General features: G+C 35.1%; 1 protein-coding gene across 4 annotated transcripts in view; it reads right to left on the reverse strand.

Annotated features, from left to right (window-relative positions):
* EPHA6 (EPH receptor A6) overlaps positions 1-21,600 on the reverse strand; it is a 960,796-nt gene that overhangs the window by 258,337 nt on the left and 680,859 nt on the right. For all 4 annotated transcript variants that reach the window (XM_032150357.2, XM_032150356.2, XM_058437624.1 and 1 more), the window contains 3 exons: positions 17,150-17,258; positions 13,224-13,294; positions 10,113-10,238 (listed from right to left, as the gene is read on the reverse strand). In XM_032150357.2, the coding sequence (XP_032006248.1) occupies positions 10,113-10,238; positions 13,224-13,294; positions 17,150-17,258 (306 nt within the window). The remainder of the gene's footprint in view (positions 1-10,112; positions 10,239-13,223; positions 13,295-17,149; positions 17,259-21,600) is intronic.

Here is a 21,600-nt window from a genome sequence, read left to right on the forward strand (position 1 = left end):
CCTATTTATGACACAAATATTATTTCCTCATAAGATTAAGGTACTTTTCCATTGTAATCAGGGAACAGTGGATACACAAGTTACATTGATGTTAATAAAAGTTGTGATAAAATGCCAAATACTTGATTTTAAGGAAAGGTTCTAACATCTGTTGGAAGAATCTACTACAAAGATAACCCATGATAGGTACATCCTGGTCTAAGCACTTAGGCTTCAATTGCACATTGAACAGTTTGATTTTTAGCATTCATGTTAGTTTTTTGATATCTTTCTTATAGTCTTAACAGCAATCACATCAGCATATTATCTGAAAAGTAACTGAAACTGTACCATCTTTATAGATTTTACTCTGGGAGACCTATTGCTCCTCTCTCTGTTTCCCTGTGCCTCCACCACTCTCTGGACACATGGTAACCATGAGATACTTTGCTTTAGCTCTCAGCCTCAACTCAGCTTTAGTTCAGACAGAGCTCTCCTAGTAAGTCAAACCTAGCAGGCATATCCTTTATGAATTTACAACTTTTATTCTTTCATTCAAAATTTACTCATGCAGATACTTGGATAACAGTGAGTAAATCTTTCATCAGGTAATATCTTGCTTTCTTCCTCACCCACCACACACACACACACACACACACTGGACTAAACTGTGTCCCCCCAAAATTTATACATTGATGCTCTAACTCTCAATGTGACAGCATCTGGATATATGGTCTTTTGGAGGAAATTAAGGCTAAATGAGGTTTTCAGAGTGGGGCCCTAATCTCCTAAAGACTGTGATCTTAGAAGAAGAAGAAGAAGATATATCTCTTCTCTGCCATGTGAGGACAAGGAGGTGGATCTCTGTGATCCAGAAGACAGCTTCTCCAGAACCTGACCGTGTTAGGCACCCCATCTAAAACTCCAGCCTCCAGAACTGTGAGAAAATAAATCTGTGCCTTTTAAGCCACCCAATCTGTGATATTTTGTTATGACAGTGAAGCTGACTAATACACACATACACACATACACATACAAACACAAACACATTTACATGTACGTATGTATACATGCACACACACATACAGAGCCATACTCTTTTTTACTTTTCTTTGCCCAATAAAAGTAACACATCTTTCCTCTTGTTTAATCACTTTAAACTTTGTCATTAAAAATTCAACAAACTAAAAAGTCACCATTATTCATAGCCAAAAAGGAGGGCTAGAGTTACATTCACATTAAAAACGGAAAAGCTTATGTTTTGAAGAGAAATTAGATATGATAAAGATCCAGTGTCATCAAACTCTAAATACTTGAAAATGTCCTAAATTCCTCTTAATCTCCACACCGTTTATTCTACCACTTCTAACACTCTTCCCATCTAAACTACCTTTTCTACAGCTTGACATTCCTTATCTTTAACAGTATATTTAAATGCCTAATTCAGTCTTTCTAATGCAATCTGATCTCCCAGTATACAGTGATCTTTACATTCTTCGAAGAACAATTTATTTGTATGTTTTCTTCACTTATTATCTATCTTGTCCTTTCTTTTCTCCTTTCTACTTTTTTCTACCTTATATATTATACTTTCCTTAGCTTCCCGCTTGAGTCTGAGATGCTCCATCATTCAAGTTTTTTTTTTTGTTTTTTTTGTTTTTTTTGTTTTTTGAGACTGAGTCTCGCCCTCGCTCTGTCGCCCAGGATGGAGTGCAGTGGCACTATCTCGGTTCACTGCAATCTCCACCTCCCTGGTTCTAGAGATTCTCCTGCCTCAGCCTTCTGATTAGCTGGGATTACAGGTGCCCAGGACCATGCCTGGCTAATTTTTGTATTTTTAGTAGAGATGGGGTTTTACCACGTTGGCCAGGCTGGTCTCAAACTCCTGACTTCAAATGATCTGCACGCCTCGGCCTCCCAAAGTGCTGGGATTACAGGTGTGAGCCACCACACCCAGCTCATTATTCCCTTTTAGTACCTAACCCAAGGCTGATTAACTAATAGTATTAAGAAAACATTAATATCATTAATTAGGGGTGCAAAGCAAAAATAGTCTTAGAGACAAAATAGCAAATAAATTCATAATCTGTTATTCACATTAAGCTTGAAAAAATAATGATTCACTTAAAAAAAGTCTATCAGCTGTGTGGTAGATTGTAAAAAAATGGCCATGAATTCCTCCCTATCCTACATGTACACCCCTTTGCAATGTAATTTTGCTGTTCCCATTGACCGGTAAAATCTATTTTCTACCTTATTAAATCTGGTCTGGCTTTGTGACTTGCTTTGATCAACTGTACGTGTCAGAATTAAGTTCAGAGACAAGACCTCAAGTGGTCTTACAACTCTTGCTCTCTGCTTGAAACACAGACACATGGTGGCTGTGGGATTAATGACAGCCCTATGGCCTCCTCAAACATCTCACGGGGCTGACATTATGTGTCCTTAGGGGTATGATGCACGTAGCCCTGGGGATGACTGGGTCTCTATGACAATGAGACCTAAAAACGCTGAATACCCTATACACAAAGCCATCTCAGCACAGAGTCAACTCTCATAAACATTAAAAAAAAAGCATACCCTTACAAGAAGAGACTAAACTCCCTTTATGAAAGAAACACCTAATAATTGACCCACACTGAATACAGGTATAAGAAAGTGGGAGGAACTTCCTAAACTCTGAGAATGGTCTCCAGACAAAGACCCTCCTGGTCAGTTGATCATCTGACCCCCCCAACTGTACCTGGCCCATGCCATTGGCCTGCTCCCCACTATCCATTTTACAAGAGCACTGCCAGAATAAACTGCTTGAGTATCAGAGTGTCTAACACTCATCTTTGCTATCTTTGATGTGAATTGGACTGAAGGGGAGAAACCACTCCTGGGAATGCTGGCTAATTAGGACCACCTGAGAGCCCCAAACATAATGAAACAATACTATACGTAGTAGGCAAACTTTTAAGATGGCCTGCAATGATCCCTGCATCCTGGTATTCCTGTCCTTGTGTGATCCCTTCCCTTCAGTGGGGGGAGGGTCTAGTATCATATTTATAATCAATAGAATGTGCAAAGGTAATTTGCTGTCACTTCCATGATTAGGTTATAAAACACTATGACTTCTGTCTTACCAGCAGACTCTGTTGTTGGCTTTGATGAAGCAAGCTGCCATGTTGGAGAAGTCCACATGGTAAGAATCTGAGCATGTTCTCCAGCCACCAGCAGTGAGGAATTAAGACTGTGTGTGCAACAACCCTCAAAGGACTGTATCCTGACAGCAGCTATATAAATAAGTTTGGATGTGGATCCTTGCCCAGCTGAAACTTCAGGTGAGACCACAGTCCCAGCTGACACCATGATTGCAACCTTGCGAGCAACTGTGCAGGAGCTAAGCCATTCCTGAATCCTGAGCCACTGAAACTGTGAGATAGTAATGTTCTTGTTTTAAGTTTTACGGTAATTTGTTATGCAGCAAGAGATAACTAATATACTCTAGAAATATAAGGGCTAAAAGTTGTTGCTGTTGGTATGTGGGTCTTTCTCATCTATTGTTTCTTAGCCATAAGAAAGAACATCATTCTAAGATGTACCCGGTCTTGCTTACATCCTTGGAGAACTCTTTTGAAAATGGGGATCAAATTTCCTTCATTTCACGTAATATTTTGGCAATACACAAACTAGAAGAAAAAAATAAAAACAAATTTGAAAAATAACTTCTTTGTAAGTTATAAACAGCTCTTCAAAATTACTTCCCCTGTTACATAAACTCAATTCAAAATAAAATATCAATGTAATATTTTCTGTATAATTCTATATTTTACTATATAAATGCAAAGGCATATAATAAATTCTATAATTTTGGTCTATCAGGTAAATTGTTAATATAAAGCAATGTAACAATTGTAATTCCCAAATGTCCTCTATCAATTTGTTTTTCTTATCTTTATTTGCACATATTATGCAATTAATTTTATATTGTCATACTTCATTAAGATTTTTGTTGGCAACCAGATAAACATAGTCATGTAAAATCATTACTTAGAATAATTCTATATCCTTTTGTCATTCATTTATTTACTCATTATTTTTAAAATTAGTTTAAGAATTTTATTTATTTATTAAACAATCATTTATCAAACAATGACTATGATGAGGCAAACTGCAAGTTTTGGAAATCTGTATATAAGATAGAAAATGTTTACTAAATGGGTCCAAATAAGATGTACAGTGTTGAAATGTAGGTAAACACTCATGAAATTAACAAACATTAATTGAAAGTCTATTAAATTGACATACAGTCCTGTTCCTGACAGTAAATCTACTAATTCCTTAGATGTACCAAGAATAAATTGATAGACTACTACAGAACAGTTTTATGTTAAGATATTTAAATAATTTTTCCTTTGATTCTCATCTTATGACTTATTGAGTTTTTTAACAAAAAATAAACATTACCTAACAAATATAACCTCCTAAATATAAAAAAATAAGTTTTGAGTTTCTTTTTTTTTTGTTTTAAGATGGAGTCTCGCTCTTTCTCCCAGGCTGGAGTGCAGTGGCGCGATCTCGGCTCACTGTAAGCTCCGCCTCCCGGCTTCATGCCATTCTCTTGCCTCAGCCTCCCGAGTAGCTGGGACTACAGGCACCCGCCACCACGCCCGGCTAATTTTTTGTGTTTTTTAGTAGAGACGGGGTTTCTCCGTGTTAGCCAGGATTGTCTCGATCTCCTGACCTCGTGATCCACCCTCCTCGGCCTCCCAATATGCTGGGATTACAGGTGTGAGCCACCCTGCCCGGCCTTGAGTTTCTTTAATTAAAAAGAAAAAGAGTTTGTTGACATGGATATAACTCAATGTAGTAACAAAAATAAAATTTCATTTCAATTACTAATTTTCAACTAACTCTGAAAATCATAAATATTATTCCAGTTACCTAAGGCATTGACTGTTGAATTCTGCATGGGCAGATATTCATATCACAAAGTATATTGAGGGTTGGGCAATAAGTGTTATTCATCTCAGCAGTCAAAACTGAATGTAAAAACTGTGTTTATTTTTTAATCTAATAGTCATTTCTAACCCTTTTATTAATCCTGTAAGGTAGCTGCTATTATAAATCTACTTTACACATGGAGTGACCCAAATTTCTGAACGATAACTAAATTGCTAAAGTTTACAGAATGAGCTAGTAGCAAAGCTGTGATTCATATCTGAGTCTGTCTTGCTTCAGTCTTTGCTTTTTCATTCATATCATAATATAGATGGAGAATGGGTAAAGCTGATCTTTTATTACATCATTTGATTTAGAAAGCTATGAAATTATTGAGTAAAAGGCACAAAGGCCTTGCCAAAATCTGTTGTTGATCTTATTCTCAGTCTACTCAACATGTAAAGTTTTCAAGAATACACAAGAAAATGAATCTGACCTCTACCATAAATCTTTTAAGTTGATGGACAAGAATGAATCTCATTTCTAAGGAGGTCATCTCATCTAAATATAGAGAAAATGAGTCACAAACACAAGGTTTTAAAATATATATATAAAGAGAATTGTGAAACCACATCTGGAATATTGCCTACATTTGACATTGTCATGCTACAAGAATGTATAACACAAGTGTAAAAGACAAACAAAAATACAGTTTCTTTAAGATAACTAAAAAATAATATATTCTAGAGTAGAAAAGAGAGGGCTGCTGGGTTGAGGGTGGCAGGGGAATTAGGAGAGGCACATGAAGTGAACATTAGGCCTTGTATAGCATCAAGGGGAAATGTGACTTCAAACAAGATGGAATAGCAGAATCAAAATATTAGGCTTGACACTCACTTTTACATCCTTTTTGTTGTCCTTTTGACATTCTTTTACCTGCAGATAACTGCTGAGAAACCAACAGTTAAAACTTCCTGGACTATTCTAGGAAGAGAAAAAATTTGGTGACTCTAAGCCAGAAGAGAAGGCTGATAGTGGAGGCCATAATGAGTTTTGTATAGATAAAGGGAGAGAATATGAATGACAGGAAGAGATTATGTTTTTCCATCGAGACTAGGGAAAGAGGGAAGGTCAAATTTAAGAAGGGTGCCCTATGGCGACACAAGAATCATTTTTTCAATGGAATAATGTTTCAAAATTATACTCTGCCAGGCAAGTTGTTCTTATACTGGTTTAGGTTTAGTGGTGCCCTGAAAGAGGGACAGCCTTTCAATGACCTTTTTCAGACCATGATTAAAATTGTTTACCGTTTTCTCATATCTTGCAAGATATGTATAAAATAATGATTCTCCCCTAATCTGACTTGGCTGTTTTAGCCTGGGAGCTTCTGTTTTACAGTCCTCTGTCCACAGAATTTCATTTTATAATGCAAAAAAGCCAAAGGAGATAGATGATCTTGATAGTCTCCTATGCAACAGAGCTGCTCACTTCATTTAAATGGAAATGTGCATTTTCATGGAAATTCAGGCCAATATTGATGAACAAAGATAAGCTGCCGGTATTAAATAGAATAGTGATACACACACAAAAAAAGTACCCTAGAAAACTTATAAAAAACCAATGAAATTTATAGGGAAAGATGGAGAATGTTAAGAATATATGTACAGAAAAATTAAATTTTTATGGTTCAGTTGCACAGTATTTTGATGGTTACTAGTTGAAAATCTCAGGACAAAGATTGAGGAAGACAGCCTGAATACATATATCTCTAATGAGCATAGTGATTTAATATGAAAAGATTAAGTGGCACATTATCTTCTACAAGTAAATATTAGCCGTCTAACAAACATTGTTCAGTGAATGTGGTAAGAAATGTCACAGGTCAGGTGTGATATCATGCTTTTTGTGAAAATGTTAATGTGGCTGTTTTACATTTATTTTTGATAACTCATTTAAGAAAGATTTAATGATTGTATATTGTGCTTTTCCACTAGAAATCTGAAAAGTAATCTTAACTGTTGCTTTGCATGCATGTCTTGCATCTGTAAGAGACAGAGGTCTCATATTTTTCTCAGCAATGAACCGTGAATCTAAGTACTCCTTGCCATTCCTACCATCAATGCCTTCATTCTGCCTGAATATCCTGCACTTGACAATTGTCACAACCTGATATCTGGCCTCTCTCATCTTCTCCACCTCACTTCACCTCTGTCCAGCATCTAGACTACCACTTAAGTCACTTAATTTACATTTCCAAGGGACAAAGATGACGAAGAATTAGAGTCTGAGAAGAAACAATCAATAGCTGGGGAAAGAAAATAAAGGATACAAGACAATCTAAGAAAGTATTTATAGTTACAAATTGGGAAAGTAACCAGTGGTACACAGATGTTACATAACGACTGGTTCTTCTTCAATTTGAGCAATGTTTTGTCCACACTGCTGCTATGGAATATGTTAACGCTTCACACATTCACAAAAATAAAGTTTTAGAAACATGACTGCTATGGTTTGAATGTGTCCCCTCAAGTGCACACACTGGAAAGTTAATCCTTAATACAAATGTGTTTAGAGGTGGGACCTTAAAGAGGTAATTAGATCATGAGCGCTCAGCCCTCATGACTGGATTAATGCAGCAGCCTCATTATAAAAGGGGGAGGTCAGCCCCCTTTTTCTCCCCCTCAGCCATGTGATGCCTTCCACCATGTTATGATGCAGCAGGAAGACCCTCACCTGATGTGGCCCCTCAATCTTGACTTCAGCCGCCAGGACCTTGAGCCTAAAAACTCTGTTTATTATAAATTACCCAGTGTGAAGCATTCTATTAGAGCAGCATAAAAAGGGCTATAACAATAATCGAAAGGAATAAATTAACAGAGCAGTACAGCCAGGGGCACAAAGAGGCAAGTTAGGTTATAATACTTTTGTCTCACATACCAGTTTTATTTTTGTTATTTTTCTGAATATGGACAGTAAAAGGACCCTTAGCATATTGTTTGAAAGCTGAAACAATCAAAGATGAATAAAGATTTAAAAAGAGACCCCAATCTATAGGAATAACTATATGGTTTAGATAGTCTTTCTTTGCCAAATGAGATAAATGCCATTACGACTTATTAGAGTTCAGGGACAGCAGGTGGAAAAATGAAATTAAAATAATCTCTTTAGTAGTTATTTTTTGCTTTTGCAGTATTCATTATACTTTTTTAAGAGAAAAATTTATATTTTAGTTGAAAAATATCTAAAAATAAAAGAAACGTTTAATTTCTTCTTATTGTTTATACTTCAGATACTTGATTTTATCTCTCAACATTATGATTTCAGACACTGGCATTTTGTTATGCTGTAGCACAAAGGGCTAAAACAGAAAATGCTTCTCCTGTATCTATGTGAGTATTGAACAAGGCAGTATAAAAAGACATATCAGTTTTTCTCAGGTGCAAGAAGAGGAAAGCCAAACATCATGTGCAATGGAGATTATCCAACCTCCTCTCTTCTCTATCCCTTTGCTGTCTTAAGAAAACAAACTCCAAAGCTAAATGAATATAATTCAATCACTCTTCTCAATTATGCCTGCTGATGTGCTCTTTGTTCAGTGGAAGAAGACAGAGAATCTGGTTCCATTTCAGGTCCTTAATCTTTCTGATAAGGCAGCTTCTTTGGCTGAGAACATAAAGATTATGAACATAGAGGCCCTTGTGGCAGCTTTCAGAGGGAGACCCAGCCATGCAGGAGATGAGGTGATCTATGGTACATAGGGAATGGAGTGAAATCAGGAAGAACTCTCTGCAAATGTGCCTGGAATTCTTGAGGTAGTTCTACTTCTCTGTGTACCTGGGAAACAGGATTAGCTTCGTGAGTATGTAACTTGTGCAGTCACATAGAGCCTCGAGTTTAGGTGTGCCCTGTAGTTGGTTTAGTTCTCTGTTGTCACCTTCTTGAAATAACGAATACATTTTTAACAAGGGACTCTGTATATTTCAGGGTATACTGGGTCCTGCAAATTATGTAGCTTGTCTTTCTGGAGGAAAAAGGACTTTGAAAGAAACAGGGGATCATCAGCTGCTTTCTTTTGGCCTTTGTAAAGACATGACACCTGGCTGGAATGGCCATGCTTGCATCTGTTCTGCTCTTTCCAGAGGATTAAACAAATCTCCAACATCTAGAGGAGACCTATGTTCCCCATCAAGATCCAACATCCCTTCTCTATTTTAGGAAAACAGCCTCCCCTGCATAAATGTATGCATTTTAGCTGCATACATGGCAGCCGTCAGCAATTCCGTTTCCAAACTCTCTAGCAGTTTAGTGTGTCCATGTTATTGTTGTTTGGACCATTGAGATGTGAATACTGTGTTTGGAAGTTTCAGGTGATTGCCTTAAAAGCAAAACCAGAGAGACAGAACTATTTCCTTTTCCTTCTCACAGTCAGGAAGGCAGATGTACTGGTGACCCAGCTTTGGTCATTTAGAGGAGGATGGCATGCTAGGGGAAGGAAGAGCCAAGAACAGAAGGAACTTGTGCCTTGCAAGTCCCCTTGAATGAGAGCTCCTCTGCCAGCATGGACTATTCACCTTGGGTCAAGCATCTGAAAGAGGAATAAATCTGTATTTTGGAGTCTCTTTGTTACATTGGCCAAGCCTCTGCCCTAACTACTGTACAGCATAAATTCCTGTGGGGTGATTTACAAGAAATTTGTATTTATTCAGGATAGTTGAATAATAAAATGTTCTAAGATTGGAAAATTCTACATAGGGAGAAATATTAATTTGCATTAAAATGACCTAAAACTACATTGAACCAAATTTTATCTTTGATGATTCTCAGAACTTTTCTGTGTCTTGCAGAGGCTCATGGTCATAATTTTAAATACTATTATAATTATAGTGTATGTCTATAGATGTTGGCACTCAAATAAATCTATAACCTTATGACAAACTCCTAAAAACTCTAGTTTCATTGTAATTTATCTCTACTATAAAAAAAGACTATAGAATGTTAAAAGTAACTTTTGTGAATGTTCTCATTGTTTGGAAACAAACAGACACTAAGTATACTTTAAAAAAATAACATATACAAGATCACTTTACTTCTCACTTGTTAAAACTTTTCAATGACCAAAACTGCCAAGATTTAAGATAGTATGTTGATAAACCAGTTACAAAGAAATTAAGGAATCTTTTGTTCAAAAGTGTAGATTTGACATTTACCTGCCCCGATTACTCTCTCAATACGAATTCTTGAGGGATCAATCTCCTTTGCAAATTCATGGACTGCTAGGGATGGGTCTTCATATGTATCTGGATCAATGTAAGTTTTAATTCCCGGGAAGCGCACTGCAACAACAACAAAACGATTGATTTAGTTTGAGTATCTCAGTGGTCTATATCTTGTGAACATTTAAGACCAGAAATGACAAACTGAAGTAGTCAGTCTTGTTAATGATTTAAAGTCTCTCTTTTCTTCCTGTCCCACTCTCTGCTCATATTAAAGCTTTGACTACAAGGGTCAAAAATTTATTTACCTCACTGTTAATGTAGAATGACCTGGTGGATTTCTAGAAAGTGAGCTGACAGTTTCCAGAAAACACATGTCTCATATTTCTGTAAACTGTTTAATCAGCTCACTCATTCACTATACTTCCAAAACATTCCACATCTGCTCTAGCTTGGGGAATGGGGAAAATGAGGCATAAGCCTCCCTTCAAAGCAAGGAAGCCCATTAGGTCCCTCCTGGACTCTTTGTACTCTACGGCACTAGGTTTCATGAACTCATGCCCTATTCCTGTGGTCTCCCCCTTTTCCAGGAAACCTCAAGGAGTAAAGAACTGACTCCATGGCATAGAAACAAGAAAGGCCAGTAGGGATAATGGCCTTTTTCTGTATTCATGTAGTGGCTTCCATGGACTGACTGCATATAGTCCTGAATAGGATCAGCTTGTCTATCCTGGTGGGAAGGATGGAAATCAAAGGCCAAAATCTGGTCATTGGTTGTGTATCTGTTGAGCTTCATTGGTGGGAATGGAGTGCTCACAGCCTACAGGCAGTTAGGATGATGAGAAAGGATGGCTAGAAAACATTAATGTGTGGTTGTATGTCCATTTGTGAGTATCCAAAGAAGTCATAGACTGCCTCTGCCCATGAATATCCCTCTCTTTTGCTCATTTACTTATTTCTCTTCTTTTTTAGAGAAATGGCAGTCTTGCTATGTTGTCCAGGCTGGCCTTGAATTCTTGAGCTCAAGTGATCCTCCTGCCTCGGCCTCCTGAGTAGCTGGGACTACAGGCACAAGCCACCAAACTGGCTCATTAATTTCCATTTTCCATGTTAGATCTCTAGACAGGAGGTCATTTCTTATATATCTTTCTATCTTTCCAAATATCTTAGGTATGGTTTTACAGGCAATAATCACATAGAGAGCCTTTATTGAATACAAACTAGTAGGGATTAAAAGACCAATGTGAAATTTGTGGCAGAGTGGATGGTATTTGGTTTTGTTGCTTCTTAGATTTTGAAAGCCATATAATACCCAGCGTTAACTGTTGTTTGACTCTCCTTGCAAAACAAACAAACAAATCAAAAGAAAACAAACAAAAGGTAATAAAGTTTAGAGGAGGTGCTGAAATGCCCAATATTAGCAGCAATTTGCTTCCCTTCTATGCCCATTGCCTTCATTTACACATTTTGTCTTCTGTCTTCTTAGTGCTGCATATGGACCATGAGAAAATTAATATTTCTCAAATTAGCACCAGAAAAGCATATTTCCAGGTATACCCAGACCTGACACTAATTTTAACATATCATGCTTTCCTTGACTTCTCAAAGTATACACTGAAGAAAAGGAGAACAGATAGTCTGTACCTCTATTTTATATTCCATATATTTTTATAACAACTTAGTGGAATTTGTGATTTCAGACTGAGTTCTATAACCTCAAACCTAGTAGCCACTACTAATTATTAGTGGTATCTAATCAGATATGTGGTCGTGTTGATAATATTATGCTAGGCACAGATAACAAGCATCGTTTATTAACTCATATGTGGTTTTAACTATGAAACTATTCAATTATTTTAGGTGGTACACATTTCTATAGAATAAGATCAGCAAATATCACATTTTTTCTTATAAACATACGTGTAGTAAAGACGAAAATAACCAAACTGAATTCCAATTTTGAATACCTGGTTACTAATTTAAACTTATCAATGTCTTCTTAAACATCAGTTGGTTAACTTTCTTCTACCTCCTTGGCTGTCTCAAGTTATTTTCATCGCTTCATGCTGGGCCCATCTGGTTTGGTTTATGCTAACCTGCCTCTTGGAAAACAGATAATAAATGCCTCACGAGCACCTTTTCCCTCTGCATAGCAGTACTAAATGCCCTGCAGTGAATCTTAAGGTTGCCGGGTGTAAGTCATCAGCACAGGTGTCTGGATCCAGGTTTCTGCAATCTGTTTACAGCCTTTCCATGTTATCCCATGCCAGATATCAGTTCTCTCAGCTCTGTCAGTGCAGTAAGACTCAGACTTACTGTATAAAAGTTCCTCACTTAAATCCTTTCCCTTTCCCGGAGGGTGGTATAGATTGAAATGTCCTTTATTATCTTTTGCTCAATTTGAAATAAAAGATAAAAGCCTTGCATATTATCTCTACACTGTGGTTAATTAGAGAACATCCCTTTCTTGTTAATTCAGTGTCTCACAATAGAAAAACTGTCTTGCTGAAGTAGTTTGCAATTTGGAGGTGGAGGTGGAGGTGGATGTTGAGAAGGAGAAGTTGTCAATTATCAAACCAGCTATAGTGGTAATTATAGGTTGCTTGGGAATAGATCTCTCAAATGAATATAACCTTGTAGTCAGCCCAAGGATTTCATACATATTCTAAGAGTTAAAGAGCTGATATTCTTTTTTAGTATTAATGAATTGTAAATTGATTTGTTATATATTTAAAAGACAGTCCCTGCAAGAAGGAATAAAGATTCCGTAATATTTATTTCTATGTCTAACGTTCCATACCAACTCATGTTTTAGAGCCATTGTGAGTGGTAAATAACTTGATAAAATCAGTCAACTATTATTTTTAGCAAATTCAGTCTGTTGTGTTCTCCAGCAAGCAGAATTGGGAACAAGGTAATGTTATTTAATGAGAAGCAGGTGCAACTTTCACCAACAAACCTGGAAGCCAGATGAAAATTCTTAATGCTGAAAGGTTGGAAGTGATTTTTTTTCCTTTTTTCTCAACTCAATAGATACAGTTTGAATGAACTCCTGAAGTGCTGGAACAGTACAAAATAACGAAAGAAAGTCACTGTGCTACTTACAATGTCCATTCTGTAAGTGGTTTCTTCTCTTCTCTTCCGACTTCATCTTGGCTTTTATGTACCACTGACATCTTTTAAAAAGATTTAAAAAGAAACTTGTTTTAAGAAGTATGATGGATACAAAGCAAAACCAATTAAAATACATATAATCTATGAACAAAGTTCTTGTCATAAAGACCACTTTTAAAATATCTTTATAACGTGAAAATATTCTATAGAAGGTTTTTTATGTACATTGAAATTAGCCCTAGAATAAAATACTGTCAAGTAGATGGATTCGAAAGACAGGAGTCTTAGAAAATATTTAATAATCTGCCATAACCATCCCTTATATGACTACTAATAGCTAGAGTTGGTAAAAAAAAAAAATTAAAAGTCAAAATAAAAAAAGTATTTTGAGTCAGAATTTCAGAAATGTATACAACTGTCTTCCATTTTCATTGCTAAACAGCAGGATGGTTCAGCAGTTTTATTTTTTAATATTTGGAATTTGGTAGAGGCATGTTCTAGTCTCCCTCTGGATAATGATGCTTCCAAGATTTCTTCAATATGAGTAAATTCTTCAACATCCATATGATTTGATGGTTTATCAAATTTCTAATGGCTAAACAAAGTGTGTCTGTGTTACATAATTCAGTCTTTCAATGGGAATTTTGCCTCGAATTCTATGGCAAGTTGAGCATTTATTCAGAAATGTCTTACAGTTTTCATAGAATATTTTCCAATGACTGCTCCCCTACCAAAGTGCTTAAGCGATACTTCAAAATATTTTTTTTCTATTTTATGTAATTTAAATTGTTCTCTTCGGTGCACGGAATGTTAAAGCAACTTCTAATGAAATATAAATTGGCAAACATAGAAACTGAAAGCTGAAAATAATTTAGCACAAATTTTTCTTCATCATTAAATTCTCCTTTTAAGTGGTATTTCTATTCTGCTCCAGGAATCCCAAATAAAGATAATATTTGAGCCCGACTCTCAAGTTTATTAGGCAATACTTATTTAGCCTGCAAAGATTGAAATGTTTTCTTTTGTGTTTGTCATATGTTAAGGAAATATTTTCTGATGCCTTAATGAAATGCTTTGCCACATGTGTATGTGCTATTTAAATCATTGTTTACTGAAATATTCTATGAAAAAATAAGGCCTTATGTTCTGCAAGATACATATAACTGTATCCAATTTTGCAATATAGTGAATCATTATTAAACTTCTTTTAAATGTCCAGAGGAATATTTTTCTATTGTAAATAATGTAATACTGATGTTAAATAAAATCACATTTAAGAAATTACTCCCTCCATAAACATACATGTGCACATGTACCCTAGAACTTAAAGTATAATAATAAAAAAGGAAATTACTCCCTCCTTCAAAGAAACTTTGAAAATGGAAAACAAAAATATTTCTGAATCAAAATCAACCATCATACCTATTTTTTCACAGTATAGTTACATGATATAATTTGTGTCTTTGGAGTTAAGAGCTCCTTAAAGTACAATGGAATGCCGTTGTATTTTAATAACTAAATAAACTTTCTGGGCTCCAAAGCAGATTGTCTTTAAATTGTATATAACTTCATGATAATTAGAGTATTATAAAGATATCAGTGACCCCAGTTCAAAATGCATGGGCAGCATTAATGTTACAGAGGGTAAGGAATATTCATTAAGGTTTATTCTTCTATTTAACATTTTCCTAATAAAGTTTGCTAAACACATAGCAATACTAAAGTACTAGCAATTTGATTTTTTTAACTTAACCAAATTGTCATTGTGACTTTACATACAACAAAATACTTTTATTTTCTTTTTTCCTTTCTTTTTTAAACTTGCACCATTAACCCTCACTGAAACTCTCTCTCTCTGTCTCTCTTTCTCTCCCTCCTTTCCTCCCTCCCTTCCTCCCCTCCCCTCCCCTCCCCTTCCCTTCCCTTCCTCTCTCTTTCTTTCTCTTTCTCTTTCCCTAACCATAACTGTCTTGTAATCCCTCTCTTTGCCAGAGAGTCCAAAATAGTATGGGAATAATTTTAATCTTTCTCAGAAAACTTAGACCTCCACCTGGATGTTTAGGGGTTTTATTTTTTATAATCACTTTATTCTGGCTAATGATTCAAGTTTTTGTAGGCCAAGTTTGATAAGCTGCAGTGTTGAACATTTAATCTTCAACCTAACGGTTAATTGGTTTAGAGATTCCAAAATTTGCTTTCTGTCCTCTATAAAAGATGAGCTATATCAAAGCTCTGATGATGGCAGATAGCTGTCAGAGGTTAGCCCTAAAAATAAAGGAAAAGGGTCCTAAGAGGATGCTGGACAACAGTGCCTGATGGTGGCAACATGTTGTGCCCAAATTAGTACTTGTATTAAGATGAATTTATCATTATTTCCTGCATTCTTTCATGTCTGTTTTTTTCCTTGTTACTATAGCTGGCATTATTCTATCAGCTAATCACCCCCCCAAAACTAGAGACCCCCAAATACTGTCTCTTAATTCTAAGACCGTTACTATATCTGTTTATATACGTGAAAAACTTAAGTAAACATAGTTGTAAAGTGCCTTCTTTCCATTTAATTTCACAAATAAGTCATCATTTTTAACTCAACCACATTAGAATATTCATGCTGCTTTTTTCCTTGGTAAATTCTATAAAAGGAGGTTTGTTACAACTATATCTAATACACTGTTACGGAATAGCAGTTGTATATTTGTCAGGGACCCACCATTGATACGTGCAAAGTACTTGTCAAGTTCTATACTTTTTGGTGTGCTGTCGAAATTGTAGACAATTTTTCATATGTGTATTAAAATTACCTCTGTAATTTTAAGTAGATTAAATTTTAACAAAATATTGGTCCCTAAGCAGAGTTTTAAAAACAAATAGTGTTTTTGGTTCACTGAAGGTGCTATTTATTATTTCTGCTCTTTCTGAGGCACCAGTGTTTTCTGGCAGGGTTGGTGTACTTTAGCTGGAGTCAACATGGGTGTGTACTGTTTGGCTGAATTCTTTTTGCAGTTTTAAATCATGATAGTGATATTTCTACTGCAATATTTTGCAGTAGATGTGTGTTTCAGATTATTAAAAAATCTGTTGAGGTATTCTTTTGTGCCCCTATTGATATCTAGATAGAATATTTTATCTTCTTGTTAGAATGATCTGAGAATAAAATATTGTGATTTCTGGAAAATGTCTTGGCCAAATACCATGGATTAAATAAGAAATAACATTTATTCTTTCATATAATTTTATACATATTATTTTCATTCACATCTGTATTATCAGCACCTGTATTATGGTATTCGTACTATTTATTTAAGGGTCATTAAATTGTTTTAATGTACTTTTATATCAAACCTGTATAAAAATAGAAAGCTAAGGTTCTGATGGGTGAAGCACTTGGACCAGCTAGTCAGGATTCAAATTTAGGTGTTTTGCTATGTTTAATTTACTGTTAGTTTATATTTTATTCAAATTACTTTGAAGTATAGAAACATTGGATTTATAAAACCAATTAATAAAATTCTAACATAGACAGTTTCAATATTTAATTGACAAAATGTTATATTTCTATAACACTAGGTTTATAAAGAGTTTTTCTATAAATTGTTCTGACTTTCCATTAAAATATTTTTAAGAAAATTATTTTTTGATGCAATTTGATTATAGTAAAGGAAAAACACGGAGTAACTTATTGAGTATAAATTCATCATTCATAGCTTTCAAACAGCTTTAGTCATCTTCGGATCTTTCCATATTCAGGGGCCTGTTGAAACAAAGAACTAATGATGGTTCACTGTCAGAGTGGATTCTTCTGGGATCCCTCTCGACATCAGGTGTGCTTTGTTATATCTAAAAGCATTTGAATATGCAATGTATAAAAAGAGTGGTTATTCATAAATCTTGGAAATAGTCTGGTATGTTTCAGTTACCTCCCAGTGATCAAGAAGAATAAAGTGAGGATGACGAGGAGAGTGAATCCGCCAACAGCGGCAGTGGCTATCACGAGAATCTGTCCTTGTTCTGCTGCCATGTCAGAAGCTGAAACAGAGATACAATATTAAAATTTCCCTGGGTGACATTTCACTGTTAAAACCATTTTACAAGTTAGTTTACACTAGAAAATACAATAACGGATGCCAAGCCCAGTACATTTGACCTTTATTTCAGTATTTGACACATATGAAGCAAACCCAAAATAAATGAGTTTTGACTCAGGGCTGAAGAGTTGGGGCCATAACCCACAACATAAACCTCTCCTCTTTCTTCAAAAAAGATCAATAAAGTAGATGAATTCTTAGTACCCCTTATTTCAAGATTAAGTATGTGCTGTAAAACTAAATCAGCAGACAGGCTAAAGAATTCTGTTTTGTGTAATTGCTCACTGTGTTTCCTCTTAAACACCGGCCAATAGACCAGGCTTTATAGACTGTTTTGATATCTGTTTTCACAAAGTAGAAAGACTACTGTATAATTCCTTTTAAGAATGATGTTCTTTATACTTCATAGAGCTTAATTCAAACACTAAAATTGTGGATTCTCACCTCCACAGCACGAGGATATACATAGTGGGTGCTTAGATGTTTAATCAGCAATAATTGGAAAAATGATATTTAAAAGCTTCCTTATTTGAAGAAAAGACCAGATTATATATGTTAGCAACATGTTCCTTCTTTCATTGATAAAACTGTCTCTTAAAAGCATATGAGCTGCATGTTTTACTAATCTTCCAGGAATCTTTTAACATATATCATTCAATTAATTTATTAGCACTTCTAATTTTTTGTATTAATAATGCTTTAATCAAATATAATTTTTAATGAGTGGAATAGGCAATTCCTTAATAATAGAGGTAAGAAAACAGAAGCACAGAAAAATTAAAGAAATTGCCCAAGCCCATATAGAACTATGACCAGAATTCAGTCTTTCAGGGTTTTGTCTCATTTCTCCATTTTTTTTTTACTATAACCTGTAGTAATAAATCAGTTAATCATCAATATTCTAAAAAACCAAATCAATCAGTTTCTTAATGTTCCTTAACTTAAACTAAACTTGTTTTTTATTTTGACTACTTAAAATAAATAATATCTATTAATCTCATCAGTTATTGGAGAAAATTGGATCAAATAAGGTATATAACTGAGAAGCAAGCTGCAGAAGTCTCTAACATAATAATTTATTAAACTTGAGTATTTTACAGCTTCCACAGAAGTAGATCTTTTTCTGGGAATTAAGTTTTCAGTATACTATGTGCAAATTCATATCCAGAGTAATAGCATTCTCATAAAAATGACATATCTACAACAGAATGTCTAAGCCTTAAACACTATTGTCAAGTCAGTAAGAAACCAGTCATAGCATTTTAGAGACTTAAAAAAAAATCTAAATGCAAATAAAAACAAAAGAGTTGAAGTCATTAATGTTCAGTTTCCAGTAAGAGAAATTTATTAAATCTTAGAATTAGAATTTAGTCACTATGATTTAATCAAGACATTTTCAAGCAATGTACTACAATGTTAAGTTTTCACTCATAATCTGTGCAGAGACAAGTTAAATAGTTGCATCTTATCCAATAAATAATGTACTGAAGGTTTTTTATTAGGTCTTAACTGAATTTCCTAATCTTCAAAATAGCACTGATATCATGGGAATTAATGTTGTGCTCTAAAATGTCACATTTTCTCACTGAAAGTTATTGAATAACAAAAACGTAAGAAATAGTTGTCCTAGAAAACATTATCTTTTTGAAGATAAAGCAGATGGCATTTACCCAAAAAACATTATTTACTTAAAAGCTGTTGTATCTGTAAAATATATAGCATAATTCAAGAATTTTGAATCAGGGGCATATAGTTTCATAGTAGTTAGGTAGCTATAATTTGTTGAGTCCAAAATTCAGAGGGAGATTTTGTAATTGGGTGCCTTTTGAAAATCAGATTACTTTGTTATAAAAAATGGTGTTGTTTGACATACATAATTACAGACTAAACTGCTAATTCTGCAAATACGTCTCCTTCTGCACACTTGTTATTACATTTATAAACTTTGTTTTAATTAAAATTTTAATTGGATAACAATCTTAAGTTATGACCCTTTGAAAAATGCATATTCCTGCATAATTGTTTCTTAAACTTAGGAACTGTAAACACTCCTCTGTGGAGAATAAAATATGTTAAATATTCTTATTAGAAAATAAATATGTTAAATACTCTTATTTTCTAATAAGAGTATTTAATGAAACACTATTATACTGGGAGTAAAATGCTATAGATCGTGAGGCTGGGATGATTATAAAAACCTCATCAACATTATCATTTTCAACAAGAACAACAGTCATTATTTAATAGGAAACTATGAGTGTCAATTCATTATCAAAATTATCTTCACAATGGTCTTGATAGGTGGGTACTATTATCATTTCTAGTTTAAACAGTTATATTACTTTCTCAAGGTTACATATCTTGTCAAGGGAAAGCTGGCAATCCAACTTCTATTTGCTGATCTCCAAGCCCAAGCAATTGCCAGTACTTTAAACCACCATTTTTCCTAACAGAAGAATTAACTAGATCTAGCGGTTTTGGTTACCCTACAACAATCATAGCCTTGCTTGAACTTGATTTCATGTCTGTAAAATGATAATGTTGAATTAAACATTCTTGTCACAATCTTTCAGAGCAACTGTACTATGATATTGTGTTACCCATGCAGGCTGCAACAAAATAGTGGAAAGAACAAGATTTGCCATATGGAAATAAAAACACTCAGGAGCTTGGTCCTGATGGGGATAATTTTTGCATTTTATCATATTAGTGTTGGTCCATCACAGAGCTCTGACTTCATCTCAGGATAAACTACAAGGCCCTTAACTTTGTCATCAAAGCTGTCTACAAATGGCTCTAGCATATGTCTTCAGATACATCTTATCATTCTCTAAGCATACTAAATTTCTTCCAGGTCCTTGAATGAGCCCAACTCTTAATATCTGGTCAATTTCTAATCACTCCTCCATGAATATCTTATCATTTGGGAAGCATTTTTTTTTCTGGTTGTTTAGATTTGGGTGGGTCCCCAGACAGATGTTCCCCAAGACCCTTAAAAGATATCTACCAATAAAACCATCACATTTTATTGAAATTACTTTTTATAATCTGTCTTTCTCATTTGATTTCAAATTCAGTGAGAGCAGGAACTATATTCACTATGATATCCATAGTGGGGTGAATGGTGACAGCCTTTCCCCCTCCCCTCAAAAAAGGAATTTGCAGGTGTAATTAAGAAACTTGATTATCCTGGATTAACCAGGTTGTCCCATATCCAATGACAAGTGTCCTTATTAGAGACAAAAGTGGAGAAGACAAAGAGGAGAAGGCCATGTAAAGACACATGTAAAGACAAAGGCAGAGATGAGTTATGCAACCCACAAGCCAAAGAATAAGACACCAGAAGCAAGAAGAGAAAAGGAAGAAGTCTCTCTTAGAACCTTTGGAGAGAGCATGCTTTTGGTCTCCAGAGCTGTGATATATTGTTTTAAGCCATTGACTTAGTGATAATTTGTTTCAACAGTCCAAGGAAACCAATACAGTGTCCAGCCTACATGGTAGTAAATATTCCTTTGAGTGAGTGGTTTGAATAATTATTTGCAGTGGATGGTTCTTGTAAGAAAAGGTCGGGAGTAATCCACATTCCCACCCTTCCCTTGATATGTGAGGAAGATTTACCATCAGTGTAGCTATACAATGTGCGTGAAGAGAGTGTACCCAACACTAATCAGAAAAATCCAATTATTCTGTGTGCATGGAGACAATGCTTTCTGGGAGGTAGAAGCTACTAGGGAATTCAGACTGCTACATTTTACCAAGTTGAGTGGATTAAAGCTCAGAAATACGAATCTAAGGTTAAGAATGTATTAGTTCATTCAATTAATATTTATTGAGCAACTAGTATATGCTAGGCACTAACATAGACACAGGGTATACAGTGATGAACAAAACACAGTTACTGTGCTCATGGATTTTCAGTTCAGTGGGGAAGGCAGACACTGAACAAGAAATTACAGAAGGAATTATTGTTACAAAAGGGAAACTGAATGATGTTGGAAAAGAATAAACAGCCTCTGGCAGTGAGTGAGCTGACAGGGAATTTGGGAAAATGTAATGTGTTGGAAGAAGTAAGAGAAGGAACAGGATGATCACTTCCTTGGCTAGAGATCTCATTAATTTGATTTATTTAAATAGACACTTAAAGAAACAAATAAGCAAACCATGAAATTTTCTGCCAAATGGATTCCACGAAAATACAGTATAGCTACAAATGTCTCTGTTATGAAAACTTGTCTATAGCATTATCCATTCAGTTTTTTCAATCCTGAGCAGAAGCTTACTCA

The sequence above is a fragment of the Hylobates moloch genome, unplaced genomic scaffold, assembly GCF_009828535.3.
Source record: "Hylobates moloch isolate HMO894 unplaced genomic scaffold, HMol_V3 SCAFFOLD_4, whole genome shotgun sequence".
In the NCBI taxonomy this organism is placed as follows: Eukaryota; Metazoa; Chordata; class Mammalia; order Primates; family Hylobatidae; genus Hylobates; species Hylobates moloch.